The 19,541-nt window shown below is 45.0% G+C and overlaps 1 protein-coding gene across 1 annotated transcript in view; it reads right to left on the bottom strand.

Moving 5' to 3' along the window:
• Nucleotides 1-19,541, bottom strand: part of DRP2 (dystrophin related protein 2) — a 39,344-nt gene that overhangs the window by 10,415 nt on the left and 9,388 nt on the right. The window contains exons 2-14 of the mRNA XM_047843906.1: nt 17,428-17,604; nt 13,120-13,283; nt 11,108-11,264; nt 9,559-9,679; nt 7,713-7,981; nt 7,180-7,326; nt 6,660-6,738; nt 4,934-4,994; nt 4,564-4,625; nt 3,468-3,542; nt 2,332-2,533; nt 2,016-2,101; nt 201-358 (exon numbers count right to left, since the gene is read on the bottom strand). Coding sequence (XP_047699862.1) covers nt 201-358; nt 2,016-2,101; nt 2,332-2,533; nt 3,468-3,542; nt 4,564-4,625; nt 4,934-4,994; nt 6,660-6,738; nt 7,180-7,326; nt 7,713-7,981; nt 9,559-9,679; nt 11,108-11,264; nt 13,120-13,283; nt 17,428-17,544 — 1,698 coding nt within the window. The 5' untranslated portion in view covers nt 17,545-17,604. The remainder of the gene's footprint in view (nt 1-200; nt 359-2,015; nt 2,102-2,331; nt 2,534-3,467; nt 3,543-4,563; nt 4,626-4,933; nt 4,995-6,659; nt 6,739-7,179; nt 7,327-7,712; nt 7,982-9,558; nt 9,680-11,107; nt 11,265-13,119; nt 13,284-17,427; nt 17,605-19,541) is intronic.

Here is a 19,541-nt window from a genome sequence, read left to right as displayed (position 1 = left end):
TCTACCTACTGCCCTGTCCTAGTTGAGCTGGCACTCTTCCCAGTAGGACTCTAGACTTAGAAGCCCAGAGAACCCTCTATTTTGTTGTTCTGAAGAAACTCCTTTACATCTGAGTAGTTCAGATTGAAAGCCTCATTCGTAGTTCTCCCTCCCTTCCTCCCACCTTCCCTCTCATCATCCCTACCCAGTCCCATACTCACAAAACGGAAGCAACTACGGACACTGGGCTCCACGTTGCTGCCCCCAAAGGCTGCCACTTCCCCCAGCTGACGGGGCACCTGAATAGCCTCATGAAGCAGGACACCGAGGTGGCGCTGGTCACACTGGCTGCCTGAATTGGCTACTTGGCTGAAGAGGTCTGCTGGCCCCACCATAAGTCATGGCCAACCCCGATGCAGGAATGCCAGAGAATGGTGTGAGGAAAAGGAGAAGAAAAGGAAGACAAGGAAAGAGTACATAGACTTAGCTAATGACTTTTGAAACTGGAATACCTAAAGATCTATCCCTGATCTTCTAGAAGCCCATGATTTATAAAAAGAGCAATCTCTGTGTTCAGAGAGAAAAAGCAAGACAGACACAAAGAGAGAGAGAGCATCAGAGAGAGAGAGAGAGGGAGAGAGGGAGAGATGAAGACAGAGAGCGGGCTGCATGTCAGACCAGTGCCAGACACAGATATGGCACTGCTGGGAAAACAGATTCTCAAGAAGCAAGATGAAGGGGTGTGGAGTTTAGGTGTGCGTGATCATGAGTCCCCTCCTGTTCACATAGCTCATGTCATCTGACACTACAGTAAACTCTCAACTCTCCACACAAATGGAAACAAACACTGACATGGATCATCCACAAATAGGAGATGATCACCTAATTGACTATGGTCTAATAGAACATAGTCTAATGTGTGCAATAGACTATGGTACTTATATTCGAACATGGGCTATATCTGCCCTGTGAGAACTACCCCCATGCTACCGCAATCTTAGCAAAGCTCCTTCAGCGGTTCTTGTCTGTCTCATACATCACCAATGGCTTAGAAAATACTCAGAAGTGGAAGGCATATGGCCTGGATTTTAGTTCTGGGTCCATTACTGGCTAGCTTGTAAGACCTTGGATAAGTCATGAACCTCTTTATGCTGCAGTTTCCTCACTTGAAAATTGAGAAGAAATAATTAGTATCCATTCCTTCTCAAAGGAATATTGGGAGAAATAAATAATATCATTGCTATGAACATGCTTTGCTATGTCTCCTTCTCTTTAAAGTTTTCCCAGGCCACTGTCATCCATCTTCTGTGATCTGATATAGCACATATCCTTTGCCATTCAGATTATTCTAATTAACACTTTCAAAAATGCTTTCTGTGTACTTCTATCTCCTCCTCTGGACTGTCAACAACCTAAGGCAGGGACCATGTCTGATTGGACCTTGTACTCACCACATTTAGCACAATGGTCAACACACATTAAGCACTTGACAACTAACACTGCTGCTGCAGAAAAGTACAAAAAGCCATACAGAAGATGGAGGATGGAGGGGAAAGCAAAGGTAGTATAAACCAGAGAGATTAAAAACTACAGAAATGCATACTATTCACCTACCAGATACTGGGGATTTTTGTGCCCTGCCCATGTAATCACATGGGGCGTCTCTAGTAGAATGTGTGACATGGCTTGAGATTCAGACTATGGGAGGGCTGAGCCTGATAGGCCACAGGAAAATAGCACTAGGAAGTCAGGCCCTTGGATACCCCAGGAAGCCAGCTCAGAGCTTAGTCAACTAATTATATTAGGTCAGAAGAAGTCAAAATCCTTGGAGTAACACTGGAAATAATAACAGGTCTTAGACCCATCTTAGCCTTTGACTGTTGTGGGTTTTTGCATTAGCATGGACCACCGTTAGAATGTAGCCTGAGTAGTGCTCTGAGTCATAAGACCTACCTTCTGCTTATTTTCACCCTTCCTCCTCCTATCACGCCTCTCCCTCCACCCAACTCCACTTCAGACTTTGGAGTTGTACTCACATTGCAATTTTTCCTTTACTTCAGTGCCACACAGGCATGCAATGCCGGTCTTAAAGGACAACGCCCGCATCTTTCCACTGCGACCACTAGGTTTAAGAGAAGAGACTGAGAACATGAATATATGTAAAGGGTTAACATCTTGGCATTAATTTCTCTGACAGACTTTATCCCAGCAGGGCTCTGTGCCAACCATGCCCCAAGTTGAGCTAAGTCCAAGTCCACTGTGGGAGTGACCCCTTCTCACAATGCCCACTTCAGATATCCCATTGGATTTCATCCTGGAGGCTTCTGGGGGGGGGGGGGTACAGGCCCTTACCTATCAAAAACATTGAGGAGCCAGTTGAGGCTCATGTCCACACAGAGTGGCACATTGACCAGGATGCCTCTTTCCTCCTCCAGCCGTTCATATAAGGCCGTCAGGCAGTGAATGACCTCTACCACATCCATCACTTGCTCACTGGCCTGCAGATCATGCTCATTGAAGATCTCCAGGGCTGTGGTTAAAGTTACCAGGTCCACTGGGAAGGAAAAGAGAGGGAGAGTAGCCAAAAGTAGAACTCCTAGGATTACATGAGAAGATAACACCACTGGCATCACCAAATTTGACTGAATCTCCAGACCATCCATTTATAAGTATGATACAAGATTGTCCTTCACCAAGATCCTCATCCTGAAGAGGGGGATGGCAGTGAAAGGCCCTGGAAATTAACCCCAAACGTGTATATACCCATATGTTCTTTGGCATCAGTTTCAAGAAGATGGTAGGATGTGAATAAATTCACCTCCTTTGTTGTATTAACTCCCAAGGAGTCAAATCTCATTTTACATTTCTCTGTCTTTACACACATTTCAACAGCAAACAGGTTTGTTCATGAACCTTGTTCTGAGAACCTAGATACCAGTTATGAAGGCTCAGGTATGTCTGGGTAAATGTGACATGCCTCAAGAGGACTTTCTATTATCTGGAATGATGGAACCAGCCTAGTCAGACATGCCTGGGCCAGGAAGACTGAATGGATAGTCTTCCTAAGAAAGGCCAGAAAGCACATTTTATCTATAGCCACATTGTCCCCTAACCACTGGCACTTGCTTCAATAGTTCTGCTACATTCAATAACCAACTCCAAGATGGCAAAAGAACACAAGCCCCTGATGGCTCCAAACCTTGGGCTGGACTACTTCCTGCCACAAAACAGTTGCTTGATTATCCATGTTGGGCAGGGAAGGGACAAGGAGGAGGATAGTTATGGGTTAATTTAGAAACAAGTCTGGGGCTTGGAAACAATGGAAAGCCCCTGGAAAGAGCAGGTGCCCACAACCAGCATACTCCAGCTTTTGGAGACAAGCCAATCAACAACCCTGGCCAAGGTGGAATCAAAGTGGAAAACAGCTAGCAGATGAGGAAGAGTGGGAGTAGGGTGAAGGCTGCGGGGAAGTGAGATGGGAAACTTACAACGCAGCGCCTTCTGGACTCTGCGTAGCTTCATGGCAGTGCGGTAAGCTGAGAACTTAATGTTGTTCAGATCAGCTACAAAGAATGGAAAGAGGCACACTCAGATCAGGGAAATGCAAATTAAAACCACAAGATACCATATTACACCCACTTGATTGGCAAAAAAAAAAAAAAAAAAGAAACAGAAAGTGTTAGAAAAGATGTGGATAAATAAGGACCTGCTGGTGGAAGTATAAACTGATACAACCACCTCAGAAAACAACTTGGCAGTACCTAGTAAAATTGAACATTCACATATCCCACAACACATCTGGCTACATATCCTAGAGCAGTGATTTTCAAGCATTTATTGACCAAGATACACAGTAAGACATTCATTTGATATCACCGTCCAATATGTGCACCCTAGTGTGCATGTATAAATAACTGAATCACAATATTTCAGGAGATAATACCTTACTAGATTTTTGATAAAGTAAAAACATAACAAAATTAATATTGAATATGATTCTTGCAAAGGATCTGTTGCACTTTCAAATTTCCTAGTCTGTTCACAACACACTGAAATGATGTTAGACCTTTAGACTGAAAAACGTGCACATGTGCACCAGAAGACATGTACAAGAGGTTAGCAGCACTGTCCTTACTAGTTCCAAACTATAGACAATCCAAAAGTCCATCAACAGTAGACTGGATGAAGAAGCTGTTGTATATAAAATGGAACACTCTACAGCAAAGAAAGTGAATGAGCTATATTCACATGCATCAGCATGGATAAAATTTGCAACCTTAATGGTGAATCTCTTAGTAGCCAAAACTAAGGCACACGGAAGTCATATTCATCATAGCCTGGACAGTGTCTTTCAAAGCAGGTCTGTAAGAATAATTTCCTAATGTGATGGTAAAATGGTCTAGGAGGAATGTAGAGCCTCCAGTTGAGGGAGGTGCAGAGGGGAAAGGAAGAAAGGCCACTGGGTAAATGACAAGGTGCTACCTTCTACCCCCATCTGTTTGTTGAATGGAATTCCCTTCTGTTCTTACAGGAAAAAGGCAGCTAGATAGATCTCCACCCTATACAGGAACTCTGAATTCTTACCCAGGGTTTGGTATAACTCAGTCATCTTGGGATGGTCCCAGCAAGTGGTCTGAGCCTGGTGGCTACAAACAAAAGCATCAATAATACCGGGGTCCACACCACCCCCCACCCTCCCCACACACATATGCGCTTCACTCAGTGATAGTTTGGATGCAAGGAACTTCAGGATCCGAGGGTGGACCATTAATATCCCAAAGCACCCTTCCCCAGGCAGAATCTTGAGCTCTTGAGATGAGTAGGAGGAAAAACTGGACTGGATGGAGGAATCCCAACAGATAAGGAGTAACAGCGACAGGGAGAAAAAAAAGGATAGGCAAGGGAGGAGGGTGGGCAGGTGAATGACCCACTTCTAATTCAGATGGTCACTCACTTGATGTAGTAGGGAACTTTATTGGGTGAAATTGCTCTTTCCCAGGGAACCTGCACAGAGGCTGGTAAAGAAGAGAAAGAGAAAGAAGTTGGCCACTAATACTTTTTAGGCTCCTGTTGACTCCCCTGCTCTATCCTCCCAACTAGGTGGTTAAGTCCAAAACAGGGATGTCTGACTTGCATTACCGGCTCTTAATAGCCCCTGAAGGTGGGGCAAGACTAATAAACGTACTTCTCTCGCTGATGTTAGGGCAAGGGAAGAAGAAATTGTCACCGATACCCTCATGTGTCAATGATGTGGCAAGGGCATGAAGAGGAATATCTGGCCTCAGCCACCTTGATGATCTCTTCCCTGGTCAGCCTGCCATTTCTATCCATTCAGCTGCAGTGCTGCTAGAGATATGAAGTGGACTACTTTCCTCATGGGACTCAAAAACTTTCCCCCAAAAGGCCAAGCTTCTCAGTCCTATGGGACAATGGGGAATGGTATTGCCCATTTCTCTCTGGTGAGGAATTCTGGAAAAGGATGCCCTTCTCTGCTCCATGTCTTTATCTTCCAGATGTTTGAGAGTCTAAGTCACCTGGCAAACCTCCTCACTGCAGTTTCCCTGGATACAAGAGCCCTCTATAGGTATAGCCGCATGCCAGTGATTATTTAATAGCAATAGTTCTAACTGCCATTAACATTTATTGAGTTCCTACTATGAGCCAGATACTTTGCCAAATGCTTTGTGTACATATCTAATTTTCACATCTGTATATCCTCACCATCTCCACTGCTACCACCCTGACCTGGGTCACCATAATCCCTCACCTGGATTATTACAATGTCGCCCTTCTGCTCAAACCCCTCCAAAGGTTCTCAATTCCATTCAGAGTAAAATCCCAAGTTCCTACCATAGCCTACAGGCCTTCGGTGCTCTGGCCTCCTGCTACCCTTTTTGATCTCCCGCTTTCTCCTCTCCATATTACTTCTACACCTGCCTCCTTCCTGTTCCTCAGGCATGCCCTGCCTTGAGGTCCTTGAAGTTGCTGTTCCCTGTGCCTGGTGTGCTCTTCCCCCAATTATCCCCATGGCTCATTCCCTTGTCTCCTTGAGGTTTCTGTTCCGAGAGCTCTCAGTGAAGCCTTTCCTGACTACCCTATTCAAAATTGCAATGCCTCCCTCATTAAGTCCAGCACTGCCTTTTCATGCCTTCCCTGCTTTATGTTTTTTCCCACAGCACTTGTCACCAATTTACCTTATATAGATTTTACTTATTTGTTTTATATTCTGGCTTCCCTTACTAGTGTAGAAGCTCTATAAGTCTAAAGACTTGTCTGTTTTGTTCTCACTGATGTAGCTCCAGTGCCTGGAACACTACCTGGCCCACATTAGGTCCTCAATAAATATTGTTGAAAATTTCAAGTTATTTAATATTCCCATAACCCTATGAGTTAGGTAATATTTTCTCTTCTTTTTTCATATGGGAAAATTGATGTTCAGAAAGGTTAAGCTATTTTCTTCAGGCTTGCACAGCTATTAAGTCAAGGAGCAGTGGCTCAGATCCAGGTCTCTCTGATTTGAGACCCTGTCCTTTCTTCCACTATACTGCACTGCTTTATCCTTACTGCTTCTTGGATGCCAAGATATATTGGGCTCCTACCAGACCCCCAAGGGACATGAGTAGACTCTCTTGTAAGGTATCTGCGGTTCTGCTAAGTGAAGTCTAGTTTGTCTCACGTACAGGAGAGGAAATGCTGTGACCCAGGCCCAAAGTCCCGGTGGGCATCCTGGAGCTGCTTAAGCCTCTCACCAACTGACACCTATGGAAAGAGGCAGAGTGAATTCATTCCAGATATTTAGTGTGAGATTTCCAGGCACCTCCAGAAATCTTTGTGAAGTCCTTCACAGGCTAACTCGTCTCTGGCTCTAGATCCTTCCATGATCACCTAACTCCTAGTGCTTCCACATCACTCCCAAGGGTCAGAGAAGAGCATTCTTAATTACAGGCCACAGTCACTTCTTATCTGACCCTAAATGCCCACATTTACACAGGCCCCTCTCAAATCTTCATTTCAATTACGTCCTGCAGCTTAGAGGTTGAGAAGACTGTTCCCTGGCCCCAAATGCTCTACTATTCTTTCCCCATGGAGGTCCCATCCCACTTTAATGCCCCTTCACTTTCTTTTGGCCAGAAGAAGATTCTCCCAAGCCTAGTTATATCAAAGCTCTTTCCATTGGCTCACTCCAGGCTTCTCTTCTACCTGTAGCTGTTTCCACCGAACATTGATCTGCTCCAGGGCGCGGGAATTCTCCATTGACAAGTGTACATCAGAAATGGCAAGTTGATGGGCCAGATCATTCACCAATTTCACTCCATCTTTCATAGGGGAGAATTCTTCTTTGAATAGCTATAGAACCAGGACCCAAGTCCCACAGCAAAGAGAAAGTAGGTAAGAAGAACCATTAGTCATTCATCTCAACTCCTCCTTCTTCACCCAGACTTTTGTTTCAATAGCACGATCCAGGTGCTTGCTATTAGGCCATTTGGATGAAGGTGAGGGGGGCCACTGTCCTTATCCTCTTCATTTTTTACTCTCAGAAAACACCAGGGAAAGAGAAGACAGTAAAAGGACAGAGGAGACTCCAGCTAAACCAGCCCCAAAATCCAGCACATAAACTGGAAAAGGCTCAGTTACAACCTGGGACAACAATGAAGCTTCAGTAGCAGGGACATGGTCTGGGAGGAGTGTCAGGTTTCAGGGTGGACTTTAGCCAGGTTAGGGGGCCTGTATACCTTAAGAGCCTGGATGTGCTCAGGGAGTGAATCAATGAAGAGATCCCCAATGGGCTCCCAAGTGGCTCGGACTCCCTCAGCCTGGGTCAGAGTATTGCTTAATTCCTCCATTGCCCCTTGGATCTCCAACAGCTGCTCCAGAGTGTGCTCAATGTGGCGGTGCTGGTCGACACAGCGGGCTGTCAGCTTCTCCCATAGTTCACTGGCCACCGTTGCCTGCTTCCACACAAAGCGGCTAAGGTTCTGGATCCGCTGTCTGGGAGAAGTATCTGTAAGAGCAAGCAGGAAGCCAGGTCAGGCCAACCTGGCAGGGGCAGCCATGGAAAAGACAGAGGCAAAGATATACCTCTGTAAAATGTTCATGTGCCCCTATGTGTATATTTAGTTCTATGCGATTTATCACACATGTAGGTTCATGGATCCAACACCACAGTCAAGAGACCATGTTGTTACTTTCCACCTGCTAAGAGGATTTCTTCATATTCTTAAAAAAATGGGCAAGGTAAACAGTGAGTAAAATATTTTATTTTTTTAATCTTTTAAAAATGTTTTTATTTATTTTTGAGACAGAGACAGAGCATGAGCCGGGGAGGGGAAGAGAGAGAGGGAGACACAGAATCTGAAGCGGGCTCCAGGCTCTGAGCTGTCAGCACAGAGCCCGACACAGGGCTCAAACTCACGGAGTGTGAGATCATGACCTGAGCTGAAGTTGGACGCTCAACCGACTGAGCCATCCAGGCACCCCAGTGAGTAAAATATTTTAAGAGGCACAGTGAGGCAAATCATCCAGAGTCCTATGCACATGACCCTGGAATGCCATTTTGCATTAGTGTCTGCTGCCCACTTCCATCCAAAGAAGGGAAGTATTTTATGCCTAGGAGAGGTTAGCAGAACTTTCCCAGCTTTTCTATCTAGGCTCCTAAATTGTAGGTTTCTTCATCCTCCCCTGGAACTCCCTTCAGAAGTAGATTCAAACCCCCAAAACTCCAGGTTAATTGGAACTATCCTGCTCTCTTTTGAACTTGTCCTATCTGAGGCCCATTGGATAGTAAATTGACTAATAGCCTCCTACTGAGGGGCTGGAAGTAAATGGAGAGAGTCAACAGCTTTAACAAAGAGCTCAGTTAACAACGGATCCTTCCAGGCTATTCATAGCCAGTCTTGAAAGGTTGAGAACTCCTTCTGGAGAAGAGGGCTTGCTGGGCTACCCCAAGAATCCCACCCTGCTCCCATATTTGAACCTAGACCAAGAGTGGCCTACTCTACTGAGGAAAGGGGCCAGAAGTCACCACAATAAAGACCCACAATAAATTTTCTCCTGAAATGTCATCACCTAACTTTTTAGATTTAAAAAAGATTTTTTATTGTCTCATTGATTAGAACATCACTGCATGTCTCTCTATGTTGGAATAAAGGAGTACACTTTTTATTTTATTTTATTTTATTTTATTTTATTTTTCTTTAAAGGAGTACGTTTTTAAAGGACATACTACTACTTTTATTCACAGTCAGCTCAATGCATTTGAGTCTTTTGTTTTTTCTTTTTTATGTCTCATTAGAACGCCACACATGATGCTCCACATAGTCACATACAGCTTTGGGCCACCCATTGGTTTTCCCTGCTCCAGGTTCTGTTCTCTTTGCTTTTTCTTTTTTCTTTTTCTTTCTTTTTTTCTTTTGTTCTCTTTGCTTTTTCTTGCAGTGTGAACCTTGCTCCTTCCCAACTTTGGACTCTTAAGAGAAAATTATTCTCCTAGATAATAGCTGAGAAACTGAGTTTGGGGAAGGAAGGAAGGAAGGTGTTTAGCAGTTCAAGAAGAAGGTAAAAGAGAGGAAGACTACCCACCTTTGCTCTCAGAATGAGGCTCCTCTAATTCCTCAAATGGGTGCTGGGACAGGAAGGCCTGAGCTGACTCCAGAACAGAGTAGATATAAGGGCCCCGAGACTTGACATCTTCCATAAAGGCCTATGAAGTTTAGCAACATGGTCAACAGGGAAGTAAAGTCTTTCAACTGCTTCAAATTCTATTCTGCAATTGACAACCTTTCTTCTCCTTAGTGCAACTTGATCCTTTAGCATTATCATGCATCTTTGGGCTACCCAGACATAAAGAGCTGCAGTCCTCTCTATAAGCAGAAGAGTGACTCTGACATAAGGAGATCTATTTAGTAAGAAATGGGTCTGTATATGCCACAAGGTAGAGAGAAATGTAAGGATTTGGTGTTGAAAATCTTGGTTCTCTGGAAGACCCAGAAATTCCCCAGTAAGAGGCTTTAGAGAAATCAAAACCAGACAGGCAGGATTTATATCATAATTTTAATTAAAATTTTTGTCGAAATATAGAGAAGCGTACACAAATCAAAAGTGTACAGCTCGGTGAATTTCCATAAAGTAATTCCATGTCTGTAACCAGCACTGAGATCAAGAAACAGAACTCCACCAGCATCCCAGCAGGTATACTCAAGGGCCCCTTCTGGTCACTATATCACCCCTTCCCCTTAGGTAACCAGTATCCTGACTTGTAATACCACTGATTAGTCTTGCCCATTTTTGAACACTTTGCATAAATGGTATTATGCAGTATGTACTCTTTTTTTACCTGGCTTTTTTTCACTAAACATACTGTTTTTAAGAGTAATCCATGCTGTGGCATTCAGTTATAGTTTATTTTTTTGCTGTACTGTATTCCATTCTGTTTCCACTTTTTAAATTGGTATATAATTGACATAGAAGATTGTGTAAGTTTAAGATATACAACATATTGATTTGGTACATTTATATCGCAATGTGATTGCCATTGTAGTCTTAGCTAACACCTCTACCATGTCACATAATTATTTCTCCTACTGAATTCTGTATTCATTTTTAAGAAATATCTGTTGTTAATTTCTGATTATTAGAGGTAACATATGTCACAGAAATCTTAGAAACTTCAGAAAAGCATGAAGAAGAAAAATTAAAAAGAACTTTAATTTCATCACCTAGAGTTGACCATTGGGGGCTTTGTGATATAGTTCATTCTTATGTTTTCGTATGTGTGTATACATGTACACACGTCTATATTTGTTTTTGTGCAACTGAGATCCACCTGTATATAGTTTTGTATCCTATGTTTTTTTTTTCACTTAACATTATATTATGTTCATTTTTCCATGTCCCCACTGAAAATCAGGGCAGGATTTTAAGAGAGGTCAGTATTTGATGAAAGGGCCAGGGAGAAAAGGTTTGACTTACTCTGGTAGCAGGCTATCCAAAACCCAGTAAAACTGTATCCAGCCTCCTGTTACTTCAGATGTCTAAGCAGAGGTTAGGTGCTCATTTGTCAGAACACTGCAGAAAAGCTCCCTTCCCAGCTGAGAGGTGACACGCCACAGCCTCCATAGTTCAAACCTACCGCATGTGTCTCCTTCTCCTGTTGCACCAGAGCCACATCCCCTTGCAGGGGCAGCTGAGCTGACAATTCCTCATCTTTCTGGCTGAGCCAGTCAATAATCTCTTGGAGAGGGAGCTGAAGCTTCCCACTGTGGTCTGAGAAGGCCTCTAGGCGAGCACTGCACACAATGCAAAAGACCAGTGATTTTCAACCTTCTTTTTAAGTGGCAAAACACTTTTTCCCCAAACACTTACGGAGAACTTTAATATATATAAAACAGATTAAAGAGGAGCTGCTCTGGTTGAAGTAGGAGGAGGCCCAGAGCCCTCCATCTTACCCATCCACAGAGGTTCCCAATGTACCTTTGCATGGAGTACAGTACTAAAACCAATGGGTAGGTCCATGAGTGGGGAGGTGTGATAGTGTGGATATCAGCTAATTCAGTTGCTTTCCCAGCATCAAGCTGGGAAGGGGAGGAAACTGAACAAGGGCATTAGGGGTGACAGCTGTCTGGTTACCCTCTTGCCCTTGAGGAACTCAAACCATGCCAAACTACTCATCAACAGAGGCTTCTCAGAGCCTGACCTCTGAGTAGGAAGAGGATACAGTAAGTGAAAGGGCAAATGAGGTGACTGAACATGGGTGCTCCCTTGTGTGAGGACACATACAAATATACGTAGCCCAAGGGTCCCAAAGGATGACAGCACCAGAGGCTAGATATTTGACATATGGAAGGAGAAAAATGCATACACTATAATCATCTCTGTAAGCCATCCCCCACAAATGAACCATGAGCTGAGGACCAAGTGGTAGGAAGCTAGAGGCCAGCCTAGGTACAGCTATCAAGCCCATTCCCCCTAGCTGACAATAATAACTATTCATTACTTCCCTCCTACCTGGACCAAACCCTTACCTAAGTCACTACTTCCACTAATTCTCAGAGCAGTGACCTTATGAGGTAGGTACTACTATTGCCTAAGAAGGTTAAGTAATTTGCCCAAGGTCACACAGTTAAATCACTGGTAGAGCTATGATTTGAACTCAGGTTTATTTGACCCCAGAGCCTGCATTCTTTCAACTTCTCTACACTGTCTCATTCCAGCCAAAGCCTACCAAAAGCCAGGGGTTTGGGCTTTGGTAATAGGGAGTGGAGAGGAAAAGTGTGGGGGTAGGTTATACAGAAGGGTAGGGAGAAGAGGGACAACTGATATAGGAATTGCCTTCATGCTCGTACAGATTTGCCTACAGTTTGGGGAGGAATAAGTGGGCTGATAACCAATGGATGGGAGTAGAAGACATAAAAGGATGGGAAAGAGAGCAGATAATATCTACTGAGATGGAGGAAGGACAGTTATGAGAAGAAAAGGAGGAAGGAGCACACATATCCTTCATTTATACATGAGTGCTTTTAAGTTCAGAAAGCATTTTCATATCTTATAAGAATCCTTACAACACTGTGAAGTAGTTAGGAAAGTTCCTTCACTCATTTTTGTTTTTGTTTTTTAAAAAAAAAGAGAGTAAAATTCAGATAACTTAAACCACGTATCCAAGGTGACACAACTACTTTAAAATGAAGCTCAGGGGGGCCTTGGGTGGCTAAGTCGGTTAAGCATGGGACTCTTGATATGGGCTCAGGTCATAATCTCAAGCTTCATGAGATCGAGCCTCTTGTGAAGCTCTGTGCTGACAGCGTGTAGCCTGCTTGAGATTCTCTCTCTCTCTCTCTCTCTCTCTCTCTCTCTCTCTCTCTGTCTCTCTCTCTCTCAAAATAAATAAATAAATAAATAAATATTAAAAAAAAAAAACAAACAACTTAGGCTCAAATCCAAGCCTCTTGACTTCTGACCCAGGGTCCTTTCCACGGTCCAGAGAAGGAAGTGGAGAAGTAGATGATGAAGCTGATGAGACGATGAGAAGTGGATGATGAGGCTGACACAGGCTGAGAGGAGAATGACAAGTTGAAGCAGCAAAAGGAGCCCAACACAGCCCCAGCCATTTGCCTAAGGCTCCTGTTTCTAGGGGCCAGGCCTTACCGGAGGTTGTGAGACTTTTTTTTGATTTCATTCCAACACAGATTCATGGCTCGTGGTTCGAGGGGTCCAGCGGCACCAACAGACCCGTTGAATAGCTTTGGACTTAGGCAGGAAACTCCAGCACCATCCTGAGGAGGCGCAGGGGCAGTAGCAGCAACTCTAACCTGGACAGAAACATAGACATTCTGCAATCCCCAGAGTATGCCACACCCTGGTCTGCACCAAGCCAAGGATGGGACAAATGTGAATAAGGAGAGAGAAGCGCATGTCCCAGGGTATGTTTGGGGGTGGATTATTACTGTAAATTCTGCCAAGACTATTGCCCAGATGGGATTCTGGAAGTATTTTCCTTAGATAAGAGCAGCTCAGAATTGCCCAAACACTGGCAAACACAGCATTCAAGGTAAGCTGTAGGCTCAACCTCAGTGTCCCACACTGAAAAAGAAAAGAAAGCTGAGGGGCTGCCTCAAAAGATTCAGGGAGAGAGAGTAGACCAGCCAGGGAAAGATATCAGTAATAGATGTCCTACTTCTCAAATGAATCCAGGCCTTGGTGCCCCCTCTCCCTCTTCCCCACATGCATTTTCCACCAGTCGGAAAGCCTGGAAACAGTCCTAAAGAGTACTGTTCATCTTCCATGGGTTGAGAGAGAACTAAAGCCATATTTTTGACCCTGATCTCCAAAGGACGCTGACCAGAGTCAGCAGCCAAAAGTACCAGTCATAGATCCTACCAAAGGCTTCCCTTGAGCCCTAAAGCTCAGAGCCCATCACTTCTTCACCCTGCAGGGAATTACAAGGTTTGGGGGAATGAGGGTTGTGCTAAATAAGTTAGCCACCTCTAGCATACTGCCAGGACTGCCCAGCCAAAGGCAGAAGGGAATTGAGGGAAGGGGAGTATGGACGAGGAAATCTCAGCCTGTGCTGCTCAATCCCAGACTTGGGAAACCCACCTGTCTGCCCACCTGTATACCAGCTTGCCTTTTGTAGAAAGAACATAGTTCTGTTGGTGGATGAGACTCTTCTAGTCTCCCTTTCCCCCCAAACCATACTTCCTTCCCACACAAGACTCTTCCAACAATGTAAGAAAACAATCATCCCATTAAAACCACAGCTCACAGCCACACACTGAAAGGAAGTGAGGGAGCAACCAGGCTCAAGGGCAAAGTTCTGAAGTCAGTCACCCTATGTTCCCATGAGCTGACCCTACCTGTGCTGCCTGGGAACTCCACTGCAGGATTAGGCAGCTCCATGATTATCCTTCAGCTTGCTTCCAGAATCAGTGTCTGATGAGCCACAGGCAGAATCCTGACAGGCTCTAAGCAGGCTCCCTCAGGGAAGGCTGGCAGAGCTGAGCCAGGTCAGGAGGTGGGAGCTGTCACCCTGTTTGTTTACTGACCCCCCAGGAATCTAGAGGGGGCGGCTATGTCAGGGCTCAGCTGGTGAATCAGAGCTTTGTCCCTGGGGAATTCCAGCTCACTCCCATCTGAGCCCACCACACCGGGGCCAGGAAGGCCCTCCCAGGCTGGCAAGGATTGCGGGAGTGGAATTGGACATTCCATGGTGTTGAGGAAGGGTATGCAGAGGATAGTTTCTCTTGATTTATTTTCATTTTCTATGGAAGACACAAAGGACTCACTGCGTCCAGGCCCACCCCTCCCCTGAGGTGGAGTAAAGGATCAGACCACTTTGGTGACAAACCTCTGGTAAGCTATTTTCCCCAAGGCCTGGCAGAAGGATGGGCTTGGAAATAAGCCTTGTCTTTAACTAAGTAAGTGTCCTCAGAAGCAGTGAGGAATGTGTGTGGCACACCTGGGGACAGAGCCACGGGATGGCAGGATCAGGAAGTTGAACAGCAGAAGATTCATCTGAGCCCACTATGAAAACAAGGGGGTGCTCTACCTTACCTTTGAGAGGCAGAGAGGAGTGAAGGGAGAGTCATTATCCACCTCCTCAGACTTCTCACTGCACTCTAAGGTTAGGGGGAAATAGATTTTTCTATGGGCATCCCCTTGAACCTCTGCAGGGGAGGGAGAAGGCAAAATGGAACTCAGAAGCTCTGTACAGGGATCCAGTGCCAGAGAGGCTCCTGTGCCCTACTTGTGCTGTCCTGGGCCACTGGTCTGTGGGGGTAGGGTCCCTTCTGGAAGTGGTCACTCTTCTCTCTTTCCAGCAGACTTGCCTGGGGGAAAGGTTAACATTCCCAAGCTAGGCCCCCACTCTTCAGCACTGAGGGAAAACACTTCATTTTTACCAAAAAGTGTTCTGTTCCTATCCTCATTAATCTCCCACAGAGTCTTCTGGGCTTTCCACAGTTCCACATTGTTTCCATGCTGAGGCCCACCTACAGGAATAGTTGGAGCAGCTGCCTGACCCTTTCTGGGGGTCTGGGGTGGAGCCATTCTGGGTGGATGGGGGATGGCAGGGGATGGCAGGCCAAGAGCAGGCTCTAGTTCTGAGTCACAGCTTTGCTTATGCTGGGATAATTGGGCTCAAGCCAGTTTCACAGAATCCCCTAGACTGAGAGTTAGAAATGGCTCCTTGTAACTCAGCTACAACCAAGTTGTCCTGGTTCTGAGGGAAGTGCCCATGACGAACTTGGCTCCACCCATATTAGGTTTCATTCTCTTCAGACTTCTTCTTAGTTTTCTAAATCCTCACTTGGCCCCCTTACTATACTCCCTCACCCTGTTCTCCCCTCCGAGTCCCCCCTTACACTCACAAGTACCCCTAGTACAGCCAGGTACACAATAGGCAAATAATTAATAACAACATTTTTTGCTACCAATGGCCTTCTACTTCTGGCTTTTGTAGCCAAGATGTTTGTTTCTCACTCCACTCCCCAGAGGGCTCTCTCCTTATCTCTTGAAACTTTAAGACAAAGTCAGGGCCATAGGGAAGGGAGAGAAGAAAGGGGACAGTGGCAGAGGAGGGGGTGGCTCTCACCATTCTCAATCACAAAATGAAGCCCTAGGTCCCTCTGTCTAGGTGGTGAAATTTGGAGGGGGTGGACAAATGTGCAGGGCAAGCCTTTTGGAAGGGCCCAGACTTCTCAATCCCTTGACCCTATGGCAGTCCCAGTCTGGGAAAGGGGTAGGTACACTGGGGAACTCTAAGTTGGCACTTGCCTGAGAATATGTTAGAGGCAGCAATTTCTCTCTGGTTAGATGTGGGAAGACAGCTCAGGAAGACCTGGATGTTATGCCTCTCTGGACTTTTCCTCATTATTCTCTTCAAAATGGACTCCCCAGCACCCACATTTTCCATCCCTGCTGCCGTTCTCCCTCCTTCCTTCCTCCCTTCCTCCCTGTATATTTAGCTGCTGTCTGCACCCCCAGCAGTGACTCAGCACCACAGCCCATCTGTGAGATACTAGGAGACATAGTACTTTTTCACACCCTTATGGCCTCTGGACCTCAAAGCATTGTAGGACAAGCCAAAATATGTTTATGCTTCCCCCTTGTCCAGTCAACTTTCCCATGGACCTCCCTCATTGTCAGTGAAGGGGGCTATCCTCTTGGGATTACTACCTCTCATACATCGTCTGCCCATCTACCAACATATATAGGCAGGAACACACAGTACCACCATTCCACTCCTAGGGGAGGAGAGAGAAAGGAGAGACAGCTATGAAGCTACAGGGATTCTGCCAGGAGCTGTAAGACTAAAGGCTTGAGAGGAAGAGCCCATGGAAGAAGAGAGAATATTCTTCAGGTGCAGAACATGAAGTATGACATAAAGAAGTTAAAGCAAAGGAAGATCATGCCTTGTCCTAGGTGATACCCTGAAGGGTTACACTCTTCTGGGACTTCCCTTGGGAGGTTAACATGAAACTAGTCTCCCTCAGCCATTCTTGGCCCTTTCACTTACCCAGACCAACACATTTCTTTGCCCCATGCCCCCTATAAAAGGCTTCAAGGGAGCTCCTCAGTGACTCACTTGATTGAGCATCTGACTCTTGATTTTGGCTCAGGTCATGATCTCACACTTTGTGGGTTCAAGCTTCACATTGAGCTCAGCACTGACACTGAGGAGTCTGCTTGGGATTCTCTCTCATTCCCTCTCTCTCTGCCCCTCCCCTGCCCCCACGTGGTGTCTCTCTCTCTTTCTCAAAATAAATAAACTTTATTTTTAAAAAACTTCATGACTGATAAGGGATGAGTCAGAAGGAGGTCCCATGCCCTCCAAACAGATTCATGTATATAGACAGTGTCCCATAGCCTTAGGAAGCATGGACACCCACAAGAACACACACAGATCCTGTGTCTACCCTTTCTCCACAGGACTTTCTTTTGCTATCAGCCTCTTACCTGAGGCTGGAGGCAGGTGCTACGGAGGCTGCTGCTGTTATGGAACTGGTCAGCTGCCCGCCATTCATGACATCGAGGGAGGGTGTAAGGGCATCCCTGCATGACCATAGGTTGCATCAGAACCAAGGCTCATGGGGGGAGAGAATGGGCAGTGCACCAACTGTTGACCATAAGCACCTGGAAAAGTAACAAGGACAGATTTAGAGTCAAGACCTAGAAAAGGCTTATGAACTCAACACTTACCCAAGGGTACCTTGACCAGTTATGTAAATAAGTATTAAAGCTTACTGGTCTACCCAATAGTTTTTCCCAGGCCACCATGTACCATAAGAGGCTTTATTTAATTATTGACCAAATAAGTATTTATTGTTCATCTATTATGCTTTATGCTAGAGACACTAAGATGATTTGCTATCTGAGATCTCAGAGCCTGGGGAAGAGGGTCAGGGAGGTTGCAGGGTGGGAGGAGGCAGTCATATAAGCTCATAAAATGCTTATGTGGCAAGTGTTATAATCGAGATTTGACCAGAAGGCTTGGTGAGCACAGACTTGGGGACAAATAACTCTAAGAATGTGCCAAGATTTCAGAGAAATTGCATTTGAGATGACTCTCAAAGGACAAGTAGATGTTTGTGTATGCAGAGAAGGGGAGTAAGAGAGAAGGGTCTCCCCAGTGGAGGAATGTACCTCTGTAAAGGTGGATATCACAAAAAAGCATAGCATGTTCAGAGAACAGTAAGTTCCATTTGGCTAGAGTTTAGGAGGCTCAGAGATGAAAAAGACATGGTGCCTATCCCTGAGGAGTTCACACACAGAAAGAACAGACCTAGAAAAAAATCAAGTCATAAAGTGTTACTTGCATTAATGGTAGAAGTATTTATGGGATGGAGTGAAGGGATAGGTGAGGTGAGTTCTACCTGGTCAGGTCAGGAAAAGTCTCCCTAGAGGAAATACACTTGAGTTGAGCCATGAGAGAGAAATCAGATCGTCATTAGGCAGGAGAGATAAAAAAAAATAATAATTCCAAAAAGCACAAAATGAAATGTATGGTGTGACCAGAGTACAAGGTAGGTGCCTTGTGGGGAGCAGTAGAGGAGTCTGAAAAATGAGGCTGTGGCCAGATTGGGTCATGCCTTGAATGACAAGCAGAGAATTCTAGGCTTTATCTTGTAGATAATAGGGAGGAACAGAAGATTTTAAGCAGGGGAGTGACTGGACCAGATTTGCATTTTAGAAAGAGCCCTCTGGCTGCCTTTTGGAGTGATTCTCCTAGGGGAAGAATCCATTAAAGAGCTGTTATAATAGGCAAGCAGTTGCAGGGAAGATGGAGCAGAGAGCATGGATTAAGAGATACACTGAAGAGGTAAAATACATTGGGTTCGGTGATCAATTGGATGTAAAGGGTGAAGGAAGTGAAGGAGTGAAAAGTTTCTAATTTGGGAGCTAGGTGGATAACGTTACCAACAGCAAGAGAGGGAAGACTGGAGGAGGAGCAAATTTGGTAGGGTGGGGGATGAAGGCAGTGTTCCATAATAAGCTATGCTTGGGCAGTGTTCCATAATAAGCCATGCTTCAGACATATTCAGCTTTAGATGTCAGGAGCTAAGCTGAGAACAGGAAGATATGAGTGAAAAAGTTAGATGTACACAAGGAATGTACACAAGTGTGATGAGAATGGGTAACAAAGACAATGCTTGGAACTGCTAAAAGTCCTATCTTTTAGTGTTGGGCAAAGACATGAAAACCCTGATCAAAAGGGCAGGACATAAGCATCTTTGATTCCTGAGGTTGATGATTAAATAGCCACCATTTTTAGTCTCTATTTCAGTGGTTCCCAACATTTTAGGTTTAAGGGCCCCTTCTTAAGAAAGATTAAAAAAAGAATCTCACTTCACCCACTCATACCTACAATAGTAGCTATACTTTTAGCACTTACAGAGTAAGAAAAAGCACTTATACATTTAAAGATCTGTGGACTCTTGCATTGAGTGCCCTTCCCTCCTCCTCAGGGGCCCATGGTCCAAGATTGGGGACTGTTACAGATCACAAAGATGCAAGAATTTAAGGTCAAAAGGACACTTAATTGTAGTCAAAGTCTCTAGAGATTACACAGC

This window comes from Prionailurus viverrinus, chromosome X (genome assembly GCF_022837055.1).
Source record: "Prionailurus viverrinus isolate Anna chromosome X, UM_Priviv_1.0, whole genome shotgun sequence".
NCBI lineage: Eukaryota > Metazoa > Chordata > Mammalia > Carnivora > Felidae > Prionailurus > Prionailurus viverrinus.
This window is presented reverse-complemented; position numbering and strand designations above follow the sequence as displayed.